We start from the raw sequence: 19,173 nt of genomic DNA on the forward strand, positions 1-19,173 counted from the left end.
CAGTGTCGCTGATTTTAAGTCCAGGGCCTAATGACCTAATTCCCTAGAGAGATGGTTCTCTGGTCATCAGAACCTCATCTCTGTCTTCTAGAGACAGTTGGGCATGCTCCCAATGGATTTAAGTATCCTGCTATTTTCAGAGAGGGAGCTGTGGAATTCCTCTTACCCTTGAAAACTCTTGCCTCAGAGCTTGACGTCTTGGGGGTTTATTTACTCTGCTTTATGAAAGTTGACCTTTAGCTTAGATTTCTGAACAAGAGAAATAATGACCATAAATGGAATGTAGTCATTCCACTTCACACTGAAGTTGGAAACCCAAAGTGTGGGGAGGCCTCATCTAGCACCTTTTTCTATTGAAAGAGAAAACATGAAAGAACAGCTTTATTGGAACAAACATTATAGGCTGGGCAAAGCCCAGGGAGACAAAGTGCAGTTTCCACATTCAGCGCAGCCAATATAGAATTTAAGGGTTGGGTTCTCATTTCCAGGTCTGAGTTTGTATCTGTAAGAGGCCCTTTTCCTTTGACTTGACAGAGCAGTCCATTGAGCTGTTGTTGGGGTACCAGCAAGATGCTGAGAGCTTCCTGTCCGCAGAACACAGCATGCTAGGAGAAATCGAGGATGACCTGGCCCAGGCCTACGCTGCCTTAGGTATGGCTCGTCTCTTCACTTTCTGCTCCAACTGATAAGTTTGCCTTGTGTGTTTGTTCATGGCCTTAGCCTCATCTGGTTGGTTAACTCTTTGCCTTTTAATTGAAGCTGCTGTCCCTTCCATTTAGCTTTTCTCACCCTGAAAATGTTCATCTACAGTTGCTTGTGGCTCTTTTCTGGAACCAGATTTTTCCTTTTTTTGCAGGGAACTGGCAGGAGTCAGCTACCCATCTACAGAGGAGCCTCCGAGTGGTTGAGGTTCGCCATGGGCCATCCAGTATTGAAATGGGCCATGAGCTCTTCAAACTGGCCCAAATATTTTTTAATGGGTAAGTCTTTCTCTTGTTTCCTGACACTACACTGCGCCACATACTGTTCTGCCTTTTCTTGGGTGCTTTTGTATATTACTTGTTTTTTATGGTGCTTTTAAAAAACATGTTGAAACTTCAGTATTTCCCCTTTAGGAGAGATCCTTTCCTTCTGTTTTGCTGACTAACTGGAAGCTTTAGCATTTCTTCCTGAGCAGTAGGGGGAAAGCTCTTAGCTCTAAGGGAGTTTCCTAGGCAGAATTTGCCAAGCAGCCGCACCACCCACCGTGGGAGCAGTCCTTCCCTGCTACTCACACCTCCCTTGGCATGCTCATCCTCCACTCCAGGGGCCTTTCCTGCTCCCTGGTCCTGTTCCTGTTAAAGCAGTTGTTTCCAACTAGGAGTCATTTTGCCTCCTAAGGGGCAATGTCTGGAGACATTCTGATTGTCATGACAGGGGTAGAGGCCAGAGATGCTGCTAACTGTCCTGCAGGTCAGAGGACAGTCCCCCACAGCAGAAAATAATCTGGCCCACAAGGTTAATAGTGTCAAGGGTGAGAAACCCTGCTGTAAAGGTTAAAAGGAAAGAACAGTAGGATTGATGAGTTAATGCCTCATCTACTTTTGTACCTGAGATCACTAGGAAGCGCTCATTTTGGTATTTCTAGGTGGAATATCTCCAGCCTTGATAAAGCTGCCATTGGTGCACATTGGTTTGAGAAAGTATAAGTATCTGGTGATTGATCCTAAGATGATGAGTTGTGGGTGGCCATGATACCGAAGAGACAGGGGCAGCACATTTGGTTAGAGAGGAAGAAAAGGGCCACAGCTTTAGGTCAGAGGTGGGCTTAGTTACCCTACAGTAAAGGCTCCTGAGTAAACTTTGGGATAAATACCAGATTAATGCTTGGAGATTTGCCTGTTTCTCAGGCACCTAGAATCTTTATACTTTTTTTTCATAACTATGTTCTCAAACTCTGCCTTGCAGTATGTTTGTGAAAATGTCTTCTCTGCCCTTCTGGATTGTAATATCCTTGAGGACAAAAATGATCTCATATACCTTTGTATTCTTCATAGGGTGTGAGTAGGCCCTCAGTGAGTGAGTGCTTGAATGAATAAGTGGAGTCACTCCTCTTACCTCCTTTGGTTCAGGTTTGCAGTGTCTGAAGCTCTGAACACAATACAAAAGGCAGAGAAGGTTCTGTTGGTGCACTGTGACCCCTGGAGTGACGAGATCCAGGAACTACAGAAGATGAAGTCCTATTTACTGGCCTTGCCGCCTGTCCCTATGGGGCCTTCAGTGTAGGTTCCCAAGGGCACTGCCCCACAGGAAAGAAGCCTATGTGAATGAGTCAGAGAGGTTCTGCTGCTGCTGCTGAGATGTTGCCAGGAAATAACAAGAGTTGCCTAGTGTCATACCTAGTGTATGAGGGGCAGGGAGGGCTTGGAAAGCATTCCAGTTGGAGAGACACTCACCTATTTTGATGTATGTTTCTTGAAATAGTTAACTTTTCTGCGATAAAAACTCCCAGTTCCCAAAAAAGTCTTAAAACTAATATCTGGAGAGCCTCAGTCCTTTGAAAGGATTTTAGCTTATCTGCAGGCATCTGGATGTTAGCCTGGGGTTTTGAGACTCCATCTCACTAAATGATGATAGCCTGTTTCCCTGGAACATTCCTGTGGTTTCTAGTAGTAATGAAAATTTGTGTACCATTCCATTGGGAGCCAAACTCTTAGTAGTTGCATTGTAATTAAAAAATAATTATAAAGTAAGAAATCCGTGAGGCTGCTTACCTCTAGAGACAGTTTCATTTATGGTATCTAGCTTTTGTTATGGTATCTAGCTTTCCTTTTGAATCTTTTGTTAAAACTAGTGGAGTGTAAATTGTGAAAAGAGAAATATGGGGCCATTCTGTTGTTGGGTCACTTCTTCCTGAGATGGCAACTCTAAATTGATTTTCCATCAGTTTTCCAGTCCTTATCTTCTGCCTTTTATTCTGTACTCTTGGCAGATTCACTGTCCAAACACTAATAAAATCAAGCCTATAGCCAGGGCTTTATAACACATGTGCCTCCTTTCTGAGTTCTGTCTATTAGCAAGCCTGAAAAAACTACTTTTTCTACCAGAAATCCCCAAGCTGGCCAGTAAAATAGTGACTGTACAAGTACTGAAAAGGGGGAAGAAATTTCAGATGCTGAGTGTATAGGCCTTGCTGCTTGTGGTTTCAGACATAAGAGACAGAGGGTAGGAATAACAGCTCTCTTTTGCCTGGATTTGTGGCTGTAGTGTAGACGCCATCGTGCACAGAATGCTGGGAGATTCTCTGGGTCTGAACCCCGGCTGCTCTATCACCACTGATGACCAGGTGGTTCAAATGAGTGAGTGGAAAGGAATGCTGGGTCCACGCTGCTTGGAGAGCTTGCCCACCCTGGCCATGGGCAAGAAGTGCCCTTAGGTTGCCACTGCATTATAATCAGGAAATGAAGAGCCCTGAAGATGCCTGGCAGTGACTTTCCAGGAAGCCAAGTGTTTGGCACACGGTTCGCACTCAAGCATTAGAATGCAGGGAAGCAGTCTCTTTTATCCTCCTTCCCACGAGCTCACTGTAGCAAGGCAGTGGCCAGCAAGGTTTTTCTGATAGGTGTTTGGTGGACAATTCCATAGTTTCTCTGTTCCAAACACTTGGGTGTGTTTCATGTTCCTAAAAAAGGTCCTGTTGTACTTTATAAAATAGGCACATTTCCTTAAAAAGAATATATTTAGAATTTTTAAATTTCAGGTCCCATTTTATGTGTACTTGAGAACTTTCTTTAAATACTTTATAAAATAAAGACTATTTCCTGAAGTTACAAATTACTTCCCTTAACTGTCTGTGTGTTATCCTTTCTTGTCAGTTAACATTAACTTGACAGGGAATATCTGTACTTGGATTAAAACCTAAAGTCAGGTTTATGAGCATGTGCCACTGATTGTGGGGGCAGGAGATGCCCTGCTGGGGAGATGAGTGGTCCAGTACACAAACCCCCAGAGCAGACTATCATTGCCTGCATTATACAATGCAGATAACTAAAACTTTTTACAAGTGGTGACTTTCTACCAAGTTTAGATAGACCCAGGCCATAAGTACAGGACCAGCACATTCCTAAAAGGCTATTTATCTTCATTTTAAACTTAACATAGCTCAAAATGGGAGGAAGAACAGGAAATCGAAAGTTAAGGATAAGGCACTTTTATTGCAAAGTATACACTGGAATATTATAGGAATAGCCTTCATGTATAATCAGCATCCCTCTAGGATTTTCTTCTTCTAGGGTATTTGAGCATTAAACTGGGGCATTAATTGCTCCTGGGGTCCAGAATTTTGCCTATGAAGAGAAGGGCCCCTGTGTCCGTGTCTCTCAGTACAAAGATGAAAGGTTGGTTAAGGTGATAGTCCAGGGGGAAGGTGAGATGAGCAGGCTGGAGCCCTGGGCTAGGGGTGGTGCCTGCCCCATCCTCATTCCACTCGAAGCCAGCTCGATGTGCCACTTGAGTAAGTTTGATGGGTTTGCCTGTGATCTTGCTAAAGTCTGGTGCATCAAACAAGGATTGCAGCTCTGCAGAGATTGGGAGAGATTTCTATTAAAACCCTGCCTTACCCAGTACTCCAAGGAGGAATACAATCCTGATTCTTAAATCCTGATTCTCAAGAAGGCCAGCAAGCTTGGAGAGGAACACCACCTTTAACTTTCTGTGAGTTACATGGAGCTCTGGGCTGGTTAAGAGCTAAGTGACTTGCCGAAAAATATACAGCAAGTGAGGTTAAGATTAGAAACCAGGTCAGTAGACCTGTTGAAAGGCAGCATTCTGAGTTCCTGTCGTAGGATGTATGCTCGATCTGAGGAATGAGTCTGATCAAGAAGACAGTACTTTCCCCATCCAGCACTATTAGAATTAAAGAATTTCCCATGGCCTCCCTACAAGGTCATGGAGCCCTTGAGTTTTGCTTCCGCAATGTAGAATGCTCAAAGACTCAACCCCACCCATCCCAAGAGCAAAGGGGTCTTGTAGACATACTCATCTCCTGCACGGACTTAGTGACTTCGTCTTCGTAACTCAGCTTCAGTTTGGGGATGGTCAGGACCACTTGAACAGTCTTCAGTTCTTGGTCTATGTCATGAATGAACTCAGAGGTGAGGCTCTCTTCTATCAGGGTCAAGTTCTGGGTCACTTTGAGAGGCAGGAAAAAGATGATACTCATGCTCCCGGTCAAGGGCAGCTGGGCAATCTGAAACAACAGAGGAAGCACAGGGTTAGACCTTTGGAGTCTAAAAGCCTTGGGCTACGTATAAACTCCAAACTGCTGTCTCCTCTCCTATGGTGGGGCCCTGGCCGTGCTTTCCCAGCCTCCAGCCCATTTAACAATGTCCCTCCAGGCTACTGTTTTCTGGCAGCAAGACAGCTATTGATGTTCCTTCAAAAGCTGGGCTCTTGTCTTTTCTTACCAATGCCTAATACCAACTGAAGTTGAACTTATCTGCTGAAAATTTTCTCCTGTGGTTCTAAAGAGCTAGAATTAAATTACAGGTCTGTGTTTTTTCCCAAGGTTTGTCTCCCAGTAGGTACTGATCATCTGTTATGTTCAGAGCCCTGAACTAGAAATGGGGACATTGGGCACAGAAGCAGCAATAAAATGAGTCCTTGGAGCAAAGGTTTGTAACCTAAGCCCATGGGACAAATGGCGTCAGGAGTCCCAACAGTCCTTGAAATCACATACAGAAATACATGTGTGTGCATACCCGGCATCTCTCTCACGTATTTCAGGTGTTTTACCAAATTCCCAAAGAAAAAGCTTAAGAACTACTGGCTTAGAATTAAAAGAAGTCAGGTATATGCAAAAGACTAAGAATGCTAGCAATTTGGAGTTTGTGACAGTTTTTGAAATTTTGGCTTTGAATTCTAGAAATAAAATTTCTCCTAAAAAAAGAGAAAGACAGAAACGGGAGGGGCAGCAGGGGGTAGGGGAGAACAAGAAAACAGCAACATTTGAGTGCCCAATCTTAAGGTCCCATTTCACATTACCTAATTAATCCTTATAACAAACGCTGAGAGGATAAATTTCCGTAACTACCCCCTTCATTTTAAGAAGAAAGGCTCAGAGAAGCTATTAGCTTGTAGATAGTCACACAGCAGGTAAAATTTAGACAGTTGTCCGCTCTCAGTTCTGTTTCCACTATACCATCCTGCTTGTCTTTGCCCTCTTGCCCCACCCACCACTCACCCATGCCCAACAGACCTTGCAGCTGAGATCCGAATCCAAGCCGTAGCGTAAGACAGCCTTCGGGTCTGACATCGTGGGGACTCTCACGGTCCTCTCCTCATCCAGGTGGAAATCCTCAAGGGAGGTCTTTCTAGTATCAAACTTTGTTACCCACTGCCCTGGAATGAAACAAATGGAGACCAGAAAGGCGTTGGGACTGTTCTGTGAGACCAAAGCACGTCATCGAAAACTGCCCAGCTAAAGGAATCTTGGTCATCAGAGACCCTGACATGGTAAGGAATAGCTCTGTCTCACATGTGTGGTCTGACCACAATATTTCTAGGACCCTAAATACCTTCTATAAGTGAACTCAGAAAGAAATAGTTGATTTTATTGATGAGACTGTCTGGGGTATACAAATTCTCTAATAGCCTGGGAAAAAAGTAAACAGGTGTCCACTTACATAGTGATGGGTGTGGGGGACAGAATCAAGTGGACAGAGCTGGAAGGGACCTCGACCTCATCTCATCAGCCCTCACAGCTGAAAACGCACTGAAACCCAGAGAGGTGAAGTGACTTGCCACAGTCACACAGCAAGGTGGTAATCAAGCTCCCTTAGTTTAACATGGCTCTTAACATGCTGGTCTGTAACTTTTACTTCCAGATCAGTGCTTCAAGGAGGGCTTTTATCTAGGAGTCTAATGGTCTGCTCTTGCTACTACCTGATGGGCAGTTATAAAGCATTTTAAGGGGAGGTTGCCCCAGCCCTCCCAGGGCTTACCTGATTGAGGCCATCCTTGCACTAGACACATGGAATAGTCTTGGGCACATCGCCACAGCCCAGAAGGATGTTGTTAGAGAACTAGCAATGGTTCATAGAGTATCTGCTGTGTCCTGAGCAGCATGCTTGGGTTGATGTGAAGATGAGAGATGGTATAGACAGTGTGCCTCTGACGTAAGTGTGTTGTCCCCGTGTTAGAGATGAGAAAAGCCCAGAAAGGCTGTGACTCTTGTTCAGGGCTCCATAGCCAGTGAAGGTAGGGTTGGGCTTCAGCCCTTCTCTGACTCCAGCCAGAAATCAGAACGTGGCCGCCCTAGGCAGGCACAAGAGTGGTAGTGCTTTCCCTCCCTGCTGGTCTCTACATAGGCCTCTAACTTTATAGGTGCTTGTCAGAGGTCTGCCTTGGATCTGAGGATGAGTAGAGAGCCCTGGAGCAAGTGCGTTCCTCAGGCCCTCCTCTGGCTCCGCCCCCGGGTCCGTGTTGGATGAGGCCTGCCTTCCTGCTTTCGTAGCCCCTCTGATGCCCACAATTCCCCCCTGGCCAGAGAGCCCTGGAGGCCTTACCCTTGAAGTGAGCCACACCCAGAAGGAGAATGCTGACTCCGCTGGGTATTTCCTGTGTGGACCTGGCGATTTTCCCCTTCATCTGGGCCTGCACCCAGTTGTTAATCTCCTGAAGGTCCACACGAGAGTTGCCAGTCAGGATTCTGGGCCTTGTCCCATATGACTTTTCCAGGGGTGCAACAAAGCTGGATTTTATCCGCAGTTCTGGGAAGAGATGGAGCAGAGATGAGTGCTCTGAGAGCTAAATAAGCAGCCTCTCTGTGAGAGCGTGCCAGGCTTCGGTTCTGGTTTCCCACTCAGCAGGCCCTGACTTCCTGCCTAGCAACTTGCTGGGGCTTCGTGCTAGCTTCCTGGCCCTGGACAAGAAACAACAGATTTTGTTCACTGTTCTTTCTCTTCAAGTTACTGCTATCCCCCAACCTTCCCACTGTCTCCTTCAGCCTACTTCCTCTTTCTGATCCTCTCTGGGCTCACAGGGCCCCTTCCTGCCCACCAATGCCAGGCCTGGCCTGGGCAGACATGCTCTGGTATTTAGAAAGTAACCCCTCGCATGGAGCAAAGAGCCCCACACTCTTCAGGCATCCCAGACCAGCAAGGTGACTCACTCCTCTCAAAGATGATCCGAGAAGCACTCTTGAAATTCTTCTGGGGGGCAGTGACTGAGGCAAGGAGCTCCTTGTAGGTGCCATGGATGTCTGGATTGCTAATCAGGTCATAGTAGAGAGCCCGGTGAATGCTGGATTCCGTCCGCTGTTCTGCTCCTGCCAGAGACAAGGATGTGAGCCTTGATAACTGCCTACTGGGGCCTGAATCAGGCCAGATCCCAGGGCAGGACAATGACACTAGACTCTTATTTTTTTTTTGTCTGCTAATACTAGAGACATTCTAGGTGGGCACGGAATTTGAAGGTAATGGAAGAAAAAGATTATCCTAAAGCAGGGCAAGGGCATCCGTCCTAGAGAGAGATGTAAGGGTGGGGGTGGGAAATAATCCCTGTGCTTCTCCCATCATAGCACTTACCAGACTTTAGTTTCCCCCACGAACTCAACTGCAACCCAAGTGAGGGCAGACATAATGCCTGCTTGTGTACAGTTACATCCCAGAACCCAGCAGAATGGCTGGTGCACAGTAGAAGCTCATTAAGGAATATCGAGGTCACCATGTCAGTAAGTGGTCCTGAGGCCACGCCCTGAGTCTGCAGTGCTCAACACCCTCCTGGGAAGCGAAGCCATCATGTGTGCACAGCCCTCAAGCTCCCACTCACATGCACAGGACCCCAGCAGGGCCAGTCTCAATACCTCCTCACCCCTCCCTGAGGCAAAGCATCTATAGGGCTTAGAGAGCCATGTATGTGCAGAGCTGTAGACTCTGGAGCTTTCTGCACCGAAGAACTCACCCAGTGAAAGGGCAGAGAGTGCTGTGGCCACACTGAGTGGAGACAGGAGTACATTGGTGGTGGGGCTCATGCTGGATCTCACACGGTACAGGTCATAGCCAAAGTTGGAGATGGCAGCTGCCAGCTTGTTCACAGGGACCTTGAAGAAGGGATCCTCCTCCTCCACTGGCGCCCCTGTGGTGTCAGGGTCCGGGGAGCCCTGGATTTGAGTACAAGGACCCGTGGAGATGAGCAGTGGAGGGCTGGTCTCATCGCTTTGAATGAGATTGTTGTTCTGGCCCCTGAGTGCCATCCTGCCTGAGTATACTATGTTCAGCCTAATGCTGCACGAGTTTGTGCTTCCTGATCATGCAGGCCAGAGAGAGCCCAAAAGAGAGATTACGTGACCAGACTTAAACACTAGTGACCAGTGAGCCTCAGGCCTGTGACACACAAAAAAAAGAGAAAGAAGAGCCCCCTTCTGCCCCCTCCCTTCCCAAGAAAGCCCTGTTCTCGGACCAGACCAGGCTTTGCACCTGTTCACCCTGGCCTCCTGCTCCAGGTCTCTACCTGGACCCCGTCAAAGCCTACCTGTCTTTCATGGCCCTGCTCAGGCCTCACCTCCTCCACGAACATTCCCTGACTGCTCCAATCTAACGGCACCTTCTGGTTTGCTGATCGTTTTTCAGAATCAACTACCATTTACATATTAACCACCTACATGGGCTCTGTGCTAGGTCTGTTCACTTGAGTTACTTCTTTCATATTTGTCCATGTACTTGATACCTCACAAGACTAATATCTCAGAAAACTGAGTTCCTTGAAGGCAAGAACTGGACCTTTTATATTTCTACCTGTTCCCAGCATCCACAGAGTTATGTGTTCAATAGATAAGATAGTGGCCACGACGGCCCTATAAATACTAGGTTTAATCTCATTTTATAGATGAGAAACCTAAACTGGTGAAAATGACTTGTCTAAAGTAAACAGCTAGTGAGAAGCAGAGGCAGAATTCACATGCGGAACTCACAACAAAGTCTGGGTCTCCAAACCAGTATACCTCAGTGGCCCTAGCCCCACGTCACATGCATAGGCTTCTCAGCATCTGCCTTTGCCATCTGACTGTGCTCTCTAGGCGGCAAAGAGGCCTTTCCACCCTCTCACATCTTGCCTGCACCCTGCTAAGGATCAGAACAAATACCCAAGAACACCACCCACTCATTGAGACCCTCAAAATGCCAGGTAATGAGGAAAGATCTTCACTGAAGGGACAGCCCAGGGCTGGTTAGAATGCTTTTGTTTTTCACATTTTTGGATCTTATTTTTGTCCCCACTATGTTGTCTGAAAAGGTGAGGCAAGAGGTTTTCTCTCTGTTTTGCTGACAGAGAAACCAAGGTCCTGTCTAAATCTGTAAAGGCCAGAGCCTGGCCTGGAACCTGGGTGCCTGTCCTGTCTCACATGCTGCCCGCTAAGGAGGGGCTGGGTTGGCTGAGGCCCTCACACCCCCCACCACACCCCCCACTGACCTCCTCCAGGCTGCCTGCGTTGTTCTGGCAGCTGCCATGCCCGAGGAGGACTCCTGTCCAGAGGAGTAGTGTGAGGGCTTGCATCCCAGGGCCTGCAAGAGAGCATGAAGACGTAGGCTGCTCCCCTCCCCCACCTGCCTGCACAGCCAGGCCACCCTGGGCAGGGGGCAGGGACTCAGCAGGACCAGGGACCTTCCCTCCAACCTTTCCAGGCTAGAAGTGGCCCCTCAGCTGGATGATACCTGCCTCTTCGCAGCTGCCCAGCCCTCCACCTGCCTCAAGGCTCGCAAGCCTACGATGAGGTTGTGCTTTCACCCCAGTGTCTGTGTCAGGAGACCCACCTTTGAACCTAAAGCTGCAGGGCAGTGAAGATCCAGCAGTGGGCCCCTCCGTGTGCACAAATGCACACTAAGGCTTTCCTCTGGAGGCCCCTGACAGCTCATTACATAGGATTTGGGGCAATGTGTAGTCACAGAACAGGGGCAGAACCTGGGTCTCCTACATATAATCACAGAGTACAGAGGGCAGAGGCATCCATTCCAGCCACCGTGATCCCCAAGAAGTTTTCACACTCTCCCCTTGAACACTCTGGCCTGGAACTTGTGGCCTTCTGAGGGACTCATTCCCTTCTCAGACAGTTCTGGGCCAAGAGCTCTGGGCCTCTCATGTTAGAAGTGCTGCGTCTAGAGGCAGAAAGCCTGAGTTCAGATCTCAATTCTGTGTAAATCACTGTCTTCTCTTGTAAAGGGAAACCAAATCTTAATGGTGTGATTAGGATTAAATTAGATAATGCCTTAATAGCATGGAGTGGTGCCCGAGGCAAGGGGAGCGCTCCCAGAATCCTTGAACCAGAGGGGTCTCCCTGCAGCTGGGACCCGAGGGCCCCTCTTCCTCCCCGAGGAGCCAGGTCCTTTTCCCCCTACCAGCTTGAAAATAGCTCTTACACCCCTGAGCCTTCTTGCCTTCAGGTTAAACAACTTCACTTCTTAGTAAGACCACCCAAGTCCCTTCACCTCCCCATCAGTGGTCTCCTCTGACCAAGCTCTGCTCTGGCCCTTGGACTACAAGGGAAAAGGGAAATCTGGGTCCAGGGTTCCATGTGCTCCACCATCTCCTCCCCTCCCGCATGCACTACATATATGAGCTCACCCCTGGAGTCAGGATGTGGGGGTGGGAGAGGACGAAGGCAGCTCCTGTGAGTGGGACAGATAAGCTCTTCCAAGAGGCCTTCTGGTTAGAAAGTGGAACAAGGTCTCAGCAATCTTTGGCTGGCCCATGTTCTCTCTCCATCTGTATTTCCAAGTCAAGAATTTATCATCTGTCTTTCCAGCCCCATCTCCCCTCAAAACACACACACACACATGTTCTCTCTCCATCTGTATTTCCAAGTCAGGAATTTATCATCTGTCTTTCCAGCCCCATCTCCCCTCAAAACACACACACACACACACACACACACACACACACACAGGCCAGGGGACTCAAACTCTTTCACTAACCCTTTATATAACCATAAACAACCCCCACATACCCAACACACATACCTTTCTGACTTCTCAGAACAAATAGGAAAGTTGGGAGGGCAGGGTATGATTTTTGGCCAAAGTCCTTATTAAGTCTGATAATCCATGAGACAACATTGTGGATCATGAAAAGGAATAAAAAAAAATGGCCTACTGAGTTTACTCCGCTTACAGCTGGACCGCCAGTGGGAACCAGCCCCGCGTTTCTTCTAAACCCTGACCTCCATCTCCTGTCTCATCTCCACGGGCTGCTGTACTCTAAGCCAGCTGCTCTTCCACATGGCTGCCCCTGCTTCTCAGGGAGACTCTCCCTGTGAGACAACAGGAAAAGCACTCTGCAGACCTTAATACCATCCTGGCTTACAGCTGCTCTCCCCACCGGGTCAGCCCCACCCAGAGCCGGCCGGAGCCGGCCTTGCCTAAGCCTCAGCTGACTGGTTCATAGGAGACTCAAAATTCAGCAAGATGCATAGGCAGTGAGGCCAGAGGAAAATCTGTTAGCTCTAGTCCCTCTGGCCAGAGTAAGTAATTGAGATAGGAGGAAGGAGATGGGGTCATCCTGGCATAGTGTTTAAGGAAACTTAAGTTCACAGTTCAAAAGCACTTGGAGGTGTGACCTCTGTAAGAGTCCCTACAGAGTCTGAGCCTAAGCCCCAGGTACTGTGATCACTGTCCCCACGTGGGTAGTCTGAGGACTGAAACTGAGGTGAGGGATCCTGGTGGGGAAGGGCACCTGGGAACAGAGCTGACCCAGAGCCAGCCCCAGTATCAATGGCACCTCTTTGAACCCACCACCTCAAGCCCTGAGGATGAGGGAAGTGGAGAGCTTATCACCCCTGTAGGGGCACAGAGTAAGCATCTACCTGCAGGACCCCTCGGAGCTCAGTGCCCTGTCCAAGGTGATCTGTGGACCAGGGCAGGCAGCCATTGCCTGGCTAGGGGCACAGGGAAATGATGCCATCCTGTCTGAAGGGCAGTGTCCAAGCCAGACTACTGTCCTGCCAGGCAGGGGATGGCCAGAGCAGGGGGTGGGTATCCTCCCCTCTGGACTGAGGTTAGGCCTTAACTTCCTGCCACATTGCCCAAATCGAGAGACACAAGGAACTACAACTTTGTGATTTTTGCCTTCAAGCTGGGAGGATCAATTTGAGCCAGTACATGTGTTTCAGATTAAACCCAGTTGTGGGACAAACACCATCCCTCCTCCCAGAACCACACAGCCTAGCCTCTAAGCCACATGCGGTGGACCTTGTGTGCAGAGCAGGAAAGGCTACCACCCTCTCCCTGGCTCTGGGAGGGAGATTCCAAAGGGTCCCCTCCAGGCCAACCCCACCCATGGTGACCCCCCATCAGTCCCCAAACAGTGCTCCTTCTTAAGTCTTGGAACCTGAAATGAGTGGGGCCAGGATGCCCACAGGTTTACCGCCCACCCCCGAGAAGGACCAACCCTAGAAACAGAACTCCCTGGCCACCTTCCCCTCCCACGTTCAGCCAGGAAGCAGAACTCAGGGTGGACGGGCACAGGCCACACAGTGATGGGGTTTCTGGCAAGCCTGCAGCTTTTCTTTGGCCCAGCCCAGCTCCTAGCTGCAGCTTGCCCCAGGGAGCAGAAAGGTACAGTCAGCCATCCTCTCCAGCACTGGCAGCGGACCCCCAAAACCCATATCCTGGATGGGCTAAAGAGTGATTATTGTTTGCGAGAGGCCAAAACCCCACTGGTCTCCCAGCTTTTACCAGCAATTAATTTGGCCAAAGGAAAAGGGTGAGTGCTGGATAGAAGGGCCCACCCAGTCATCCTCCAGCAGGGTCAATAGTCCAGCTATCTGGCAGTGTTGGGAAGTTATCTTTGAAATCAGCACTGGTTGATTTTGAAAAAGCAGCTGGGAACTGAGCCCGGGCCAAGGCTGGGCTGCGAGAAGTGCTGCCTCCCGAACTGCTCAGGGGAAATACAGCTCCCTCTCCCCCCTCCCTGCCCCCTCACCCCCAGGGCTGCAGAACCCCTTTGAAATGCTGCTGAGACCTAACCCAGCAGCTGAGCTTCCTGCTTCCTCCCATCCCACCTGCATTGTTTCCCACCCACTTCATTCAAAAGTCTTTCCAGCCTCTTCTAGAGGTGCAGTGGGGTTTGGGGATAATTGCGTCCTGCCCTTTTGACCCCCAACTCCTGTCCTCCCTCATCCACTCACTCACCCTGGTGGCCAAGCTGCAGGATCCACTGTCTCCCCACCTTCTCTCCCTTGCACCCCTCTTTCCTGTTCCTGGAATACTCCTGCCTCTCTCCAGTCCCCCCCAGTCCAGGGGAGCCTCTCCCATCTTCCCCTGACACGCAGACCAGACAGAGCTGCTTTACCTGTGGGTCGTTGCAGCTCTGTGCCCGGCCTAGGTCTGCACACAGGGTGCTCCTGTAAGTCCAAGAGCTTTTTCTGCTGCCTCCCAGTCCTGCGTCCAGCAGGCTTCAGATTACAGCTACTCCTTTCTTAAAGCGACCTGAACTCAGTTTGGATCCTATGATTGCATCATTGTATGGCATTAACTTTAACCCACTACTGCCCTGCCACATACCCCTGAGACACATATTCACACACCTGGCTCCTCCACCAGACCTTCCTTCAAAGCCCTGGACCTCCTCACTATCTGAGACCCCACCCGCAGGTGGTACGCTGGCCAGTCTGGGCAGAAGACCCAGGAGGAGGCCCCAGAGGCAGGCTGGAGTAGAGAAAACACTGACCCAGGACTGAATGGGCTTCTGGGTTTTTCCTGGTCCTTGGCTCTGACACTAACTGGGATTTGGTACAAGACAACTTTCACGGCTCCTCCCTTTCCTTGGCTGAAAAATGAAGGGATGGAACTGGATGTCTGTATGTTTTTTCAGCCCTGAAATTCTGTGATTTCTGAAGATGAAAAAGGGTAGTGGGAAAATATCTGACCAGAGGAAGTACTGAGCCATACTATAAACATTAGTCCTGAAATGGGGCTGCATATGGGCCTGGCATCCACCTGGGAACCATAGATAGAGGTCACCTGGAGAAGAGAATACCTAGGTCCTGCTTACCTGGGGATGTTTAGGAACTTGCAACGTGTTTGTGAAACTAAAATACTGACATGAGAAATAATTAGAGAACATAGCAAAATGTTTTCTACACGGGTATGAGTCCTTTCCAAAAGCCCATTAGTCATTCAAAGAAGGAAAAGAGAGCGCTCTAGGATATTAGTTTGAGAAAGAGAAAATTGAGGGGAAGCTCACCTCATGTGAGGCTCAAGGGAGCAGAGCTAGGGCCCCTGGATAGAACTTTCCAATGGGCAAGGTTCAGCTTTATACAAGAAAGTGTGTCAACAGTCAGTGTTTAATCTTTTCAACAAAAACATTGAGTATCTCTCTGCAAGGCATTAGCCAGGTACACAGGAAGAGTACATAGATGAGTGAGACTTGGTGCCCACCATCCAGAAACTCACTGGCTAATAACAGAGGCTGATATGAGAGCAGATCGTTCCAATATAATGCAGCATCTTCTGGGACAGCAGTCTTTCTGTCCACACTGTCTAATACAATGGCCACTAGCCATGTGCGGCCACAAAGCCCTTAAAATGTGGCTAATCTGAGTACTAGTCTGTCCACTCCTTGGAGATAGCAGATGTTAATCTCTTTCCTATGTATCCTTTCAGAGCTATTTGTAATGCTTTAAAAAGCAAGTACAAATACATATATATAACAGGAAAAACTGTGAATGTTTTAGAAAGAAGTATAAATGGAGTCCTTTGTGATCTCTGGGCAGGAAAGAGCTTTTTAGACAAGCCACCAAAAAAGCACAAGTTATAAAAGATTGATAAAAAATTTGGCACTAAGACTAAAAACTTGTTCTTGTAAAAAGATACCATAAAACAAAATGAAAAGATGAGCCTCATATTTGTAACACAGATAACTGACAAAAAAAAAAAAAAGATTACTATACAGAAATAACCACAAATCAGTAAGAAAAATGGCCCAAGTAATTCACAGAAGAATCCTGAGGGTCCAATAAACTTAAGAAAAGATGTTTTATCCTCACCGATAATCAGGGCAATGCAAATTAAAACCCTAATTTGATGAGTGTGTTTTAGATGAGTGTGTTTTACTCATCAGATGGACAAAAGTTAAACATCTCACGATGCCAAGTGTTGGAGAAGATGTGGGCAGCCAGGATCTCTTAGGCCCATCTGGTGAGAATGTAAATTGATACAGTCATTTTGAAGAATAATCTGGGAACAAATGGCAAAGTTGTACATAACTGTATGAGGCAGCCCTGGCAACTAAAGATGTGTAGACCCAACCCCCCAATTCAGGGGTTCCACCCCTAAACATGTGAGCTGAACCCACTCCACATACGTGTACAAGGAAGGCTGTACAAGAATGTTGCGGCAACACTGTTTTCAGTAGCAAAGAAAAAACAGAACCTCGGTGCATGTCCATCAACTGGATACTAAGATGGAGTACAAAGTCTACAGCCATGGGAAATAATGAAAGGAGAGCACTTATATCAACAGATTTGTCTCACAATGTGAAGTGAAACAAGTTGCAGGAGAACACCAACAAAATCATACCTTTATATAAGGCCTTAAAACACACAAAATGATACTATAGACCACTTAGGGATAAAAACTCATTTGGTGAAAGTAAATGCATGAAAATAGTAAACACCAAATTCAAGATGATGGTTAAAGGGACAAGGCAAGGGAATGCCAGGCTCTCACTACAGTGAGAATATTTTTTAAGGTGGACAGTGGCATGATGCAGTTCATTATACCTTTACCTTTATCCTAATTAGTTCATAACTTACAAAGATTTCTCTTTCCTCCAATTACCATGAAAGGAGCCTGTCCCACTCCTGCCCTTGGTGTGTTCTTCAAGGACTTCATTCCCGCAGGTAGCTGCTCGCCCACATGATCAACATCCCTTTCTGCAGGATCATCCCACAGCCTTCAGACGTCCTCCAGCACTCCCTTCTCTGACACTTTATTTATGCTACGACCCATATTGTCTCTGCCATTTCTCTGGTCTCTCTTACAGCCACTCGGGAAAGAGCTCTCTGCCCCCTATCTCAGCTCCTCTCCCTCCTCAACCTCAAACTTGCTACGGTGCCCACCTCTCCTTTAAAATTCCTGTTGCCTCCATGTTGACCACCTAATGGACATCTCTGCCTTTGCAGCAGGCAGCAGAACAGACTGTTCCTCCTTGAAATGCAGATTCCCTGAACCCTCCTGCTTTTTCCCACCTCACACACCTCATCTTTCCTGTTGCCTTTGCGTGTTTGATGCTGGGACCCCTTTTCTTCTCTATCTACATCTCCTCTTAGGTGATTTCCATGAGTTCTGTGACTTCAAATGTATCTGTATGCTCCCAAATCTACACTTCCAGTCCTGACCAAGAGATCTAGTTGCCTATTTGACATGCCCACATGGATGCCCAATAGGTGGGAGGGGCATATGATTTATCATCCAAACACTTTTAAAAGCAAAAAGCAAGTACTATCAATTAAGCTGGAATCACAGATAGGGCAGACTGGGACCCTATATTAGTATAGCATTTCAATCGGAACAATCATAACATGCTCAAAATGCAAATCTCCAATCAATCCTGAAATCTGTCCCTCACTCTGATTCCAATCTCAGTAAAACAACTTTTCTCAAGAAAAGAAACCCAGAAATTTGAATGAGCCTTACACTTCTTAAACCTTTCCTTTCCCTCATTTCCTATATACCCTATCTACAAATACTATAACATCTACCTGCAAAATATCTGAGTTCTAACCACTTTCTTCCACTTCCACAGCCAGTACCCTGCGCCAAGCCACCCACGTCTCCTGCCCACTAACCAGTCTCCCTGTTCCCATGTTTGTCTTTCTGCAGTCTGTTCTCACACAGCAGCCAAGTGAGCCTTCTAGAGCTTAAATCAGACCATGTCACCCCTCAATTGAAAGCCTTCCGTAGTGAATGAATTATTGCCATCCACAGTAACAGATGAATCTCACAAGCATGAAGCCTGATACAAGAGCGCTCAGGCTGTATGACTTCTATACAGAGTTCAAAACCAGGAAAAATGAATCTGTTATTAGAAGTCAGGAGACAGTACTGTTTCTTGATCTGGGTGCTAGTTACACAGGGGTACTTGGCTCGTGAAAAAAAAATCAAGCTTGTGTACAGTTATGACTATGTCCCTTGCATGCCATATTTCAACACAAAAGTCCAACCTGTTTATTGTCTAGACCACTCTACCACCAGATTTAGGCTCTGGGGGCTAGATTTTTTCTGTTCGCTGCTGCATCCTCAGAGCTTGGTGGGCTGCTGGGCACATGGGAGACCCTTGATAAAGACATGCAGGGTGGGGGATGCAGTTAGTGGCAAGAAGAACCTAGGAGGCAACAGCAGTGACCCTTGGGAGCGATGACTAGATCTAAACCATGACTAGAGCCAAAATGGAGAGGAGACTGCTGAGAAAGATCAGAGGCAAAATTAAATTGGTGGCCTGCTGATTTACCTTTCCAGTTCCTTCTTTTTTTTTTGCCCCAAAATATTTTTTATAGCTGGTTTTTGTTTCTGTTTTTACAACTAGGATCCAATCAAAGTATTGCATTTGGTTGTAATGTCTTTTTTTTTTAAGGTATGATTGATGTACACTCCTATGAAGGTTTCACATGAAAAAACAATGTGGTTACTACATTTACACATATTATCAAGTCCCCACCCATACCCCAATGCAGTCACTGTCCATCAGTGCAGCAAGTTGCCAGAGATTCACTATGTGCCTTCTCTGTGATACACTGTTCTCCCCATGATCCCCCACACCATGTGTACTAAGCATAATACCCCTCAATCCCCTTCTCCCTCCCTCCCCACCCACCCTCCCACAACCCTCCCCTTTGGTAACCACTAGTCCCTTCTTGGAGTCTCCGAGTCTGCTGCCATTTTGTTCCTTCAGTTTTGCTTCATTGTTATACTCTAAAAATGAGGGAAACCATTTGGCATTTGTCTTTCTCTGCCTGGCTTATTTCACTGAGTATAATGTCCTCCAGCTCCATCCATGTTGTTGCAAATGGTAGGATATGTTTCTTTCTTGTGGCTGAATAGTATTCCATTGTGTATATGTACCACATCTCCTTTATCCATTCATCTACTGATGGACACTTAGGTTGCTTCCATATCTTGGCTATTGTAAACAGTGCTGCAATGA

General features: G+C 47.4%; 2 protein-coding genes across 9 annotated transcripts in view; one reads left to right on the forward strand and one right to left on the reverse strand.

Annotated features, from left to right (window-relative positions):
- Positions 1 to 3,816, forward strand: part of SMYD4 (SET and MYND domain containing 4) — a 36,323-nt gene extending 32,507 nt beyond the window's left edge. For all 5 annotated transcript variants that reach the window (XM_017651615.3, XM_017651616.3, XM_037022770.2 and 2 more), the window contains 3 exons: positions 535 to 651; positions 857 to 980; positions 2,112 to 3,816. In XM_017651615.3, coding sequence (XP_017507104.1) covers positions 535 to 651; positions 857 to 980; positions 2,112 to 2,265 — 395 coding nt within the window. In that variant the 3' untranslated portion in view covers positions 2,266 to 3,816. The remainder of the gene's footprint in view (positions 1 to 534; positions 652 to 856; positions 981 to 2,111) is intronic.
- Positions 3,817 to 4,173: 357 nt separating this feature from the next.
- On the reverse strand, positions 4,174 to 14,463 carry SERPINF1 (serpin family F member 1). 4 transcript variants are annotated; one of them, XM_017651623.3, is made up of 10 exons: positions 14,320 to 14,446; positions 11,991 to 12,064; positions 11,596 to 11,676; positions 10,447 to 10,538; positions 8,941 to 9,139; positions 8,150 to 8,305; positions 7,545 to 7,748; positions 6,236 to 6,378; positions 5,017 to 5,227; positions 4,174 to 4,556 (listed from the first exon to the last, which is right to left on the reverse strand). In XM_017651623.3, the coding sequence occupies exons 4-10, from the start codon at positions 10,528 to 10,530 to the stop codon at positions 4,297 to 4,299; spliced, it is 1,257 nt and encodes a 418-aa protein (XP_017507112.2). In that variant the 5' UTR covers positions 10,531 to 10,538; positions 11,596 to 11,676; positions 11,991 to 12,064; positions 14,320 to 14,446; the 3' UTR covers positions 4,174 to 4,296. The 4 variants fall into 4 exon arrangements, with proteins under 4 accessions (XP_017507112.2, XP_017507111.2, XP_017507113.2 ...); XM_017651622.3 differs by having other exon boundaries at positions 11,596 to 11,736; XM_017651624.3 differs by lacking the exon at positions 11,596 to 11,676.
- Between the last annotated feature and the right edge of the window lie 4,710 nt (positions 14,464 to 19,173).

This window comes from Manis javanica, chromosome 4 (genome assembly GCF_040802235.1).
Source record: "Manis javanica isolate MJ-LG chromosome 4, MJ_LKY, whole genome shotgun sequence".
Lineage (NCBI taxonomy): Eukaryota > Metazoa > Chordata > Mammalia > Pholidota > Manidae > Manis > Manis javanica.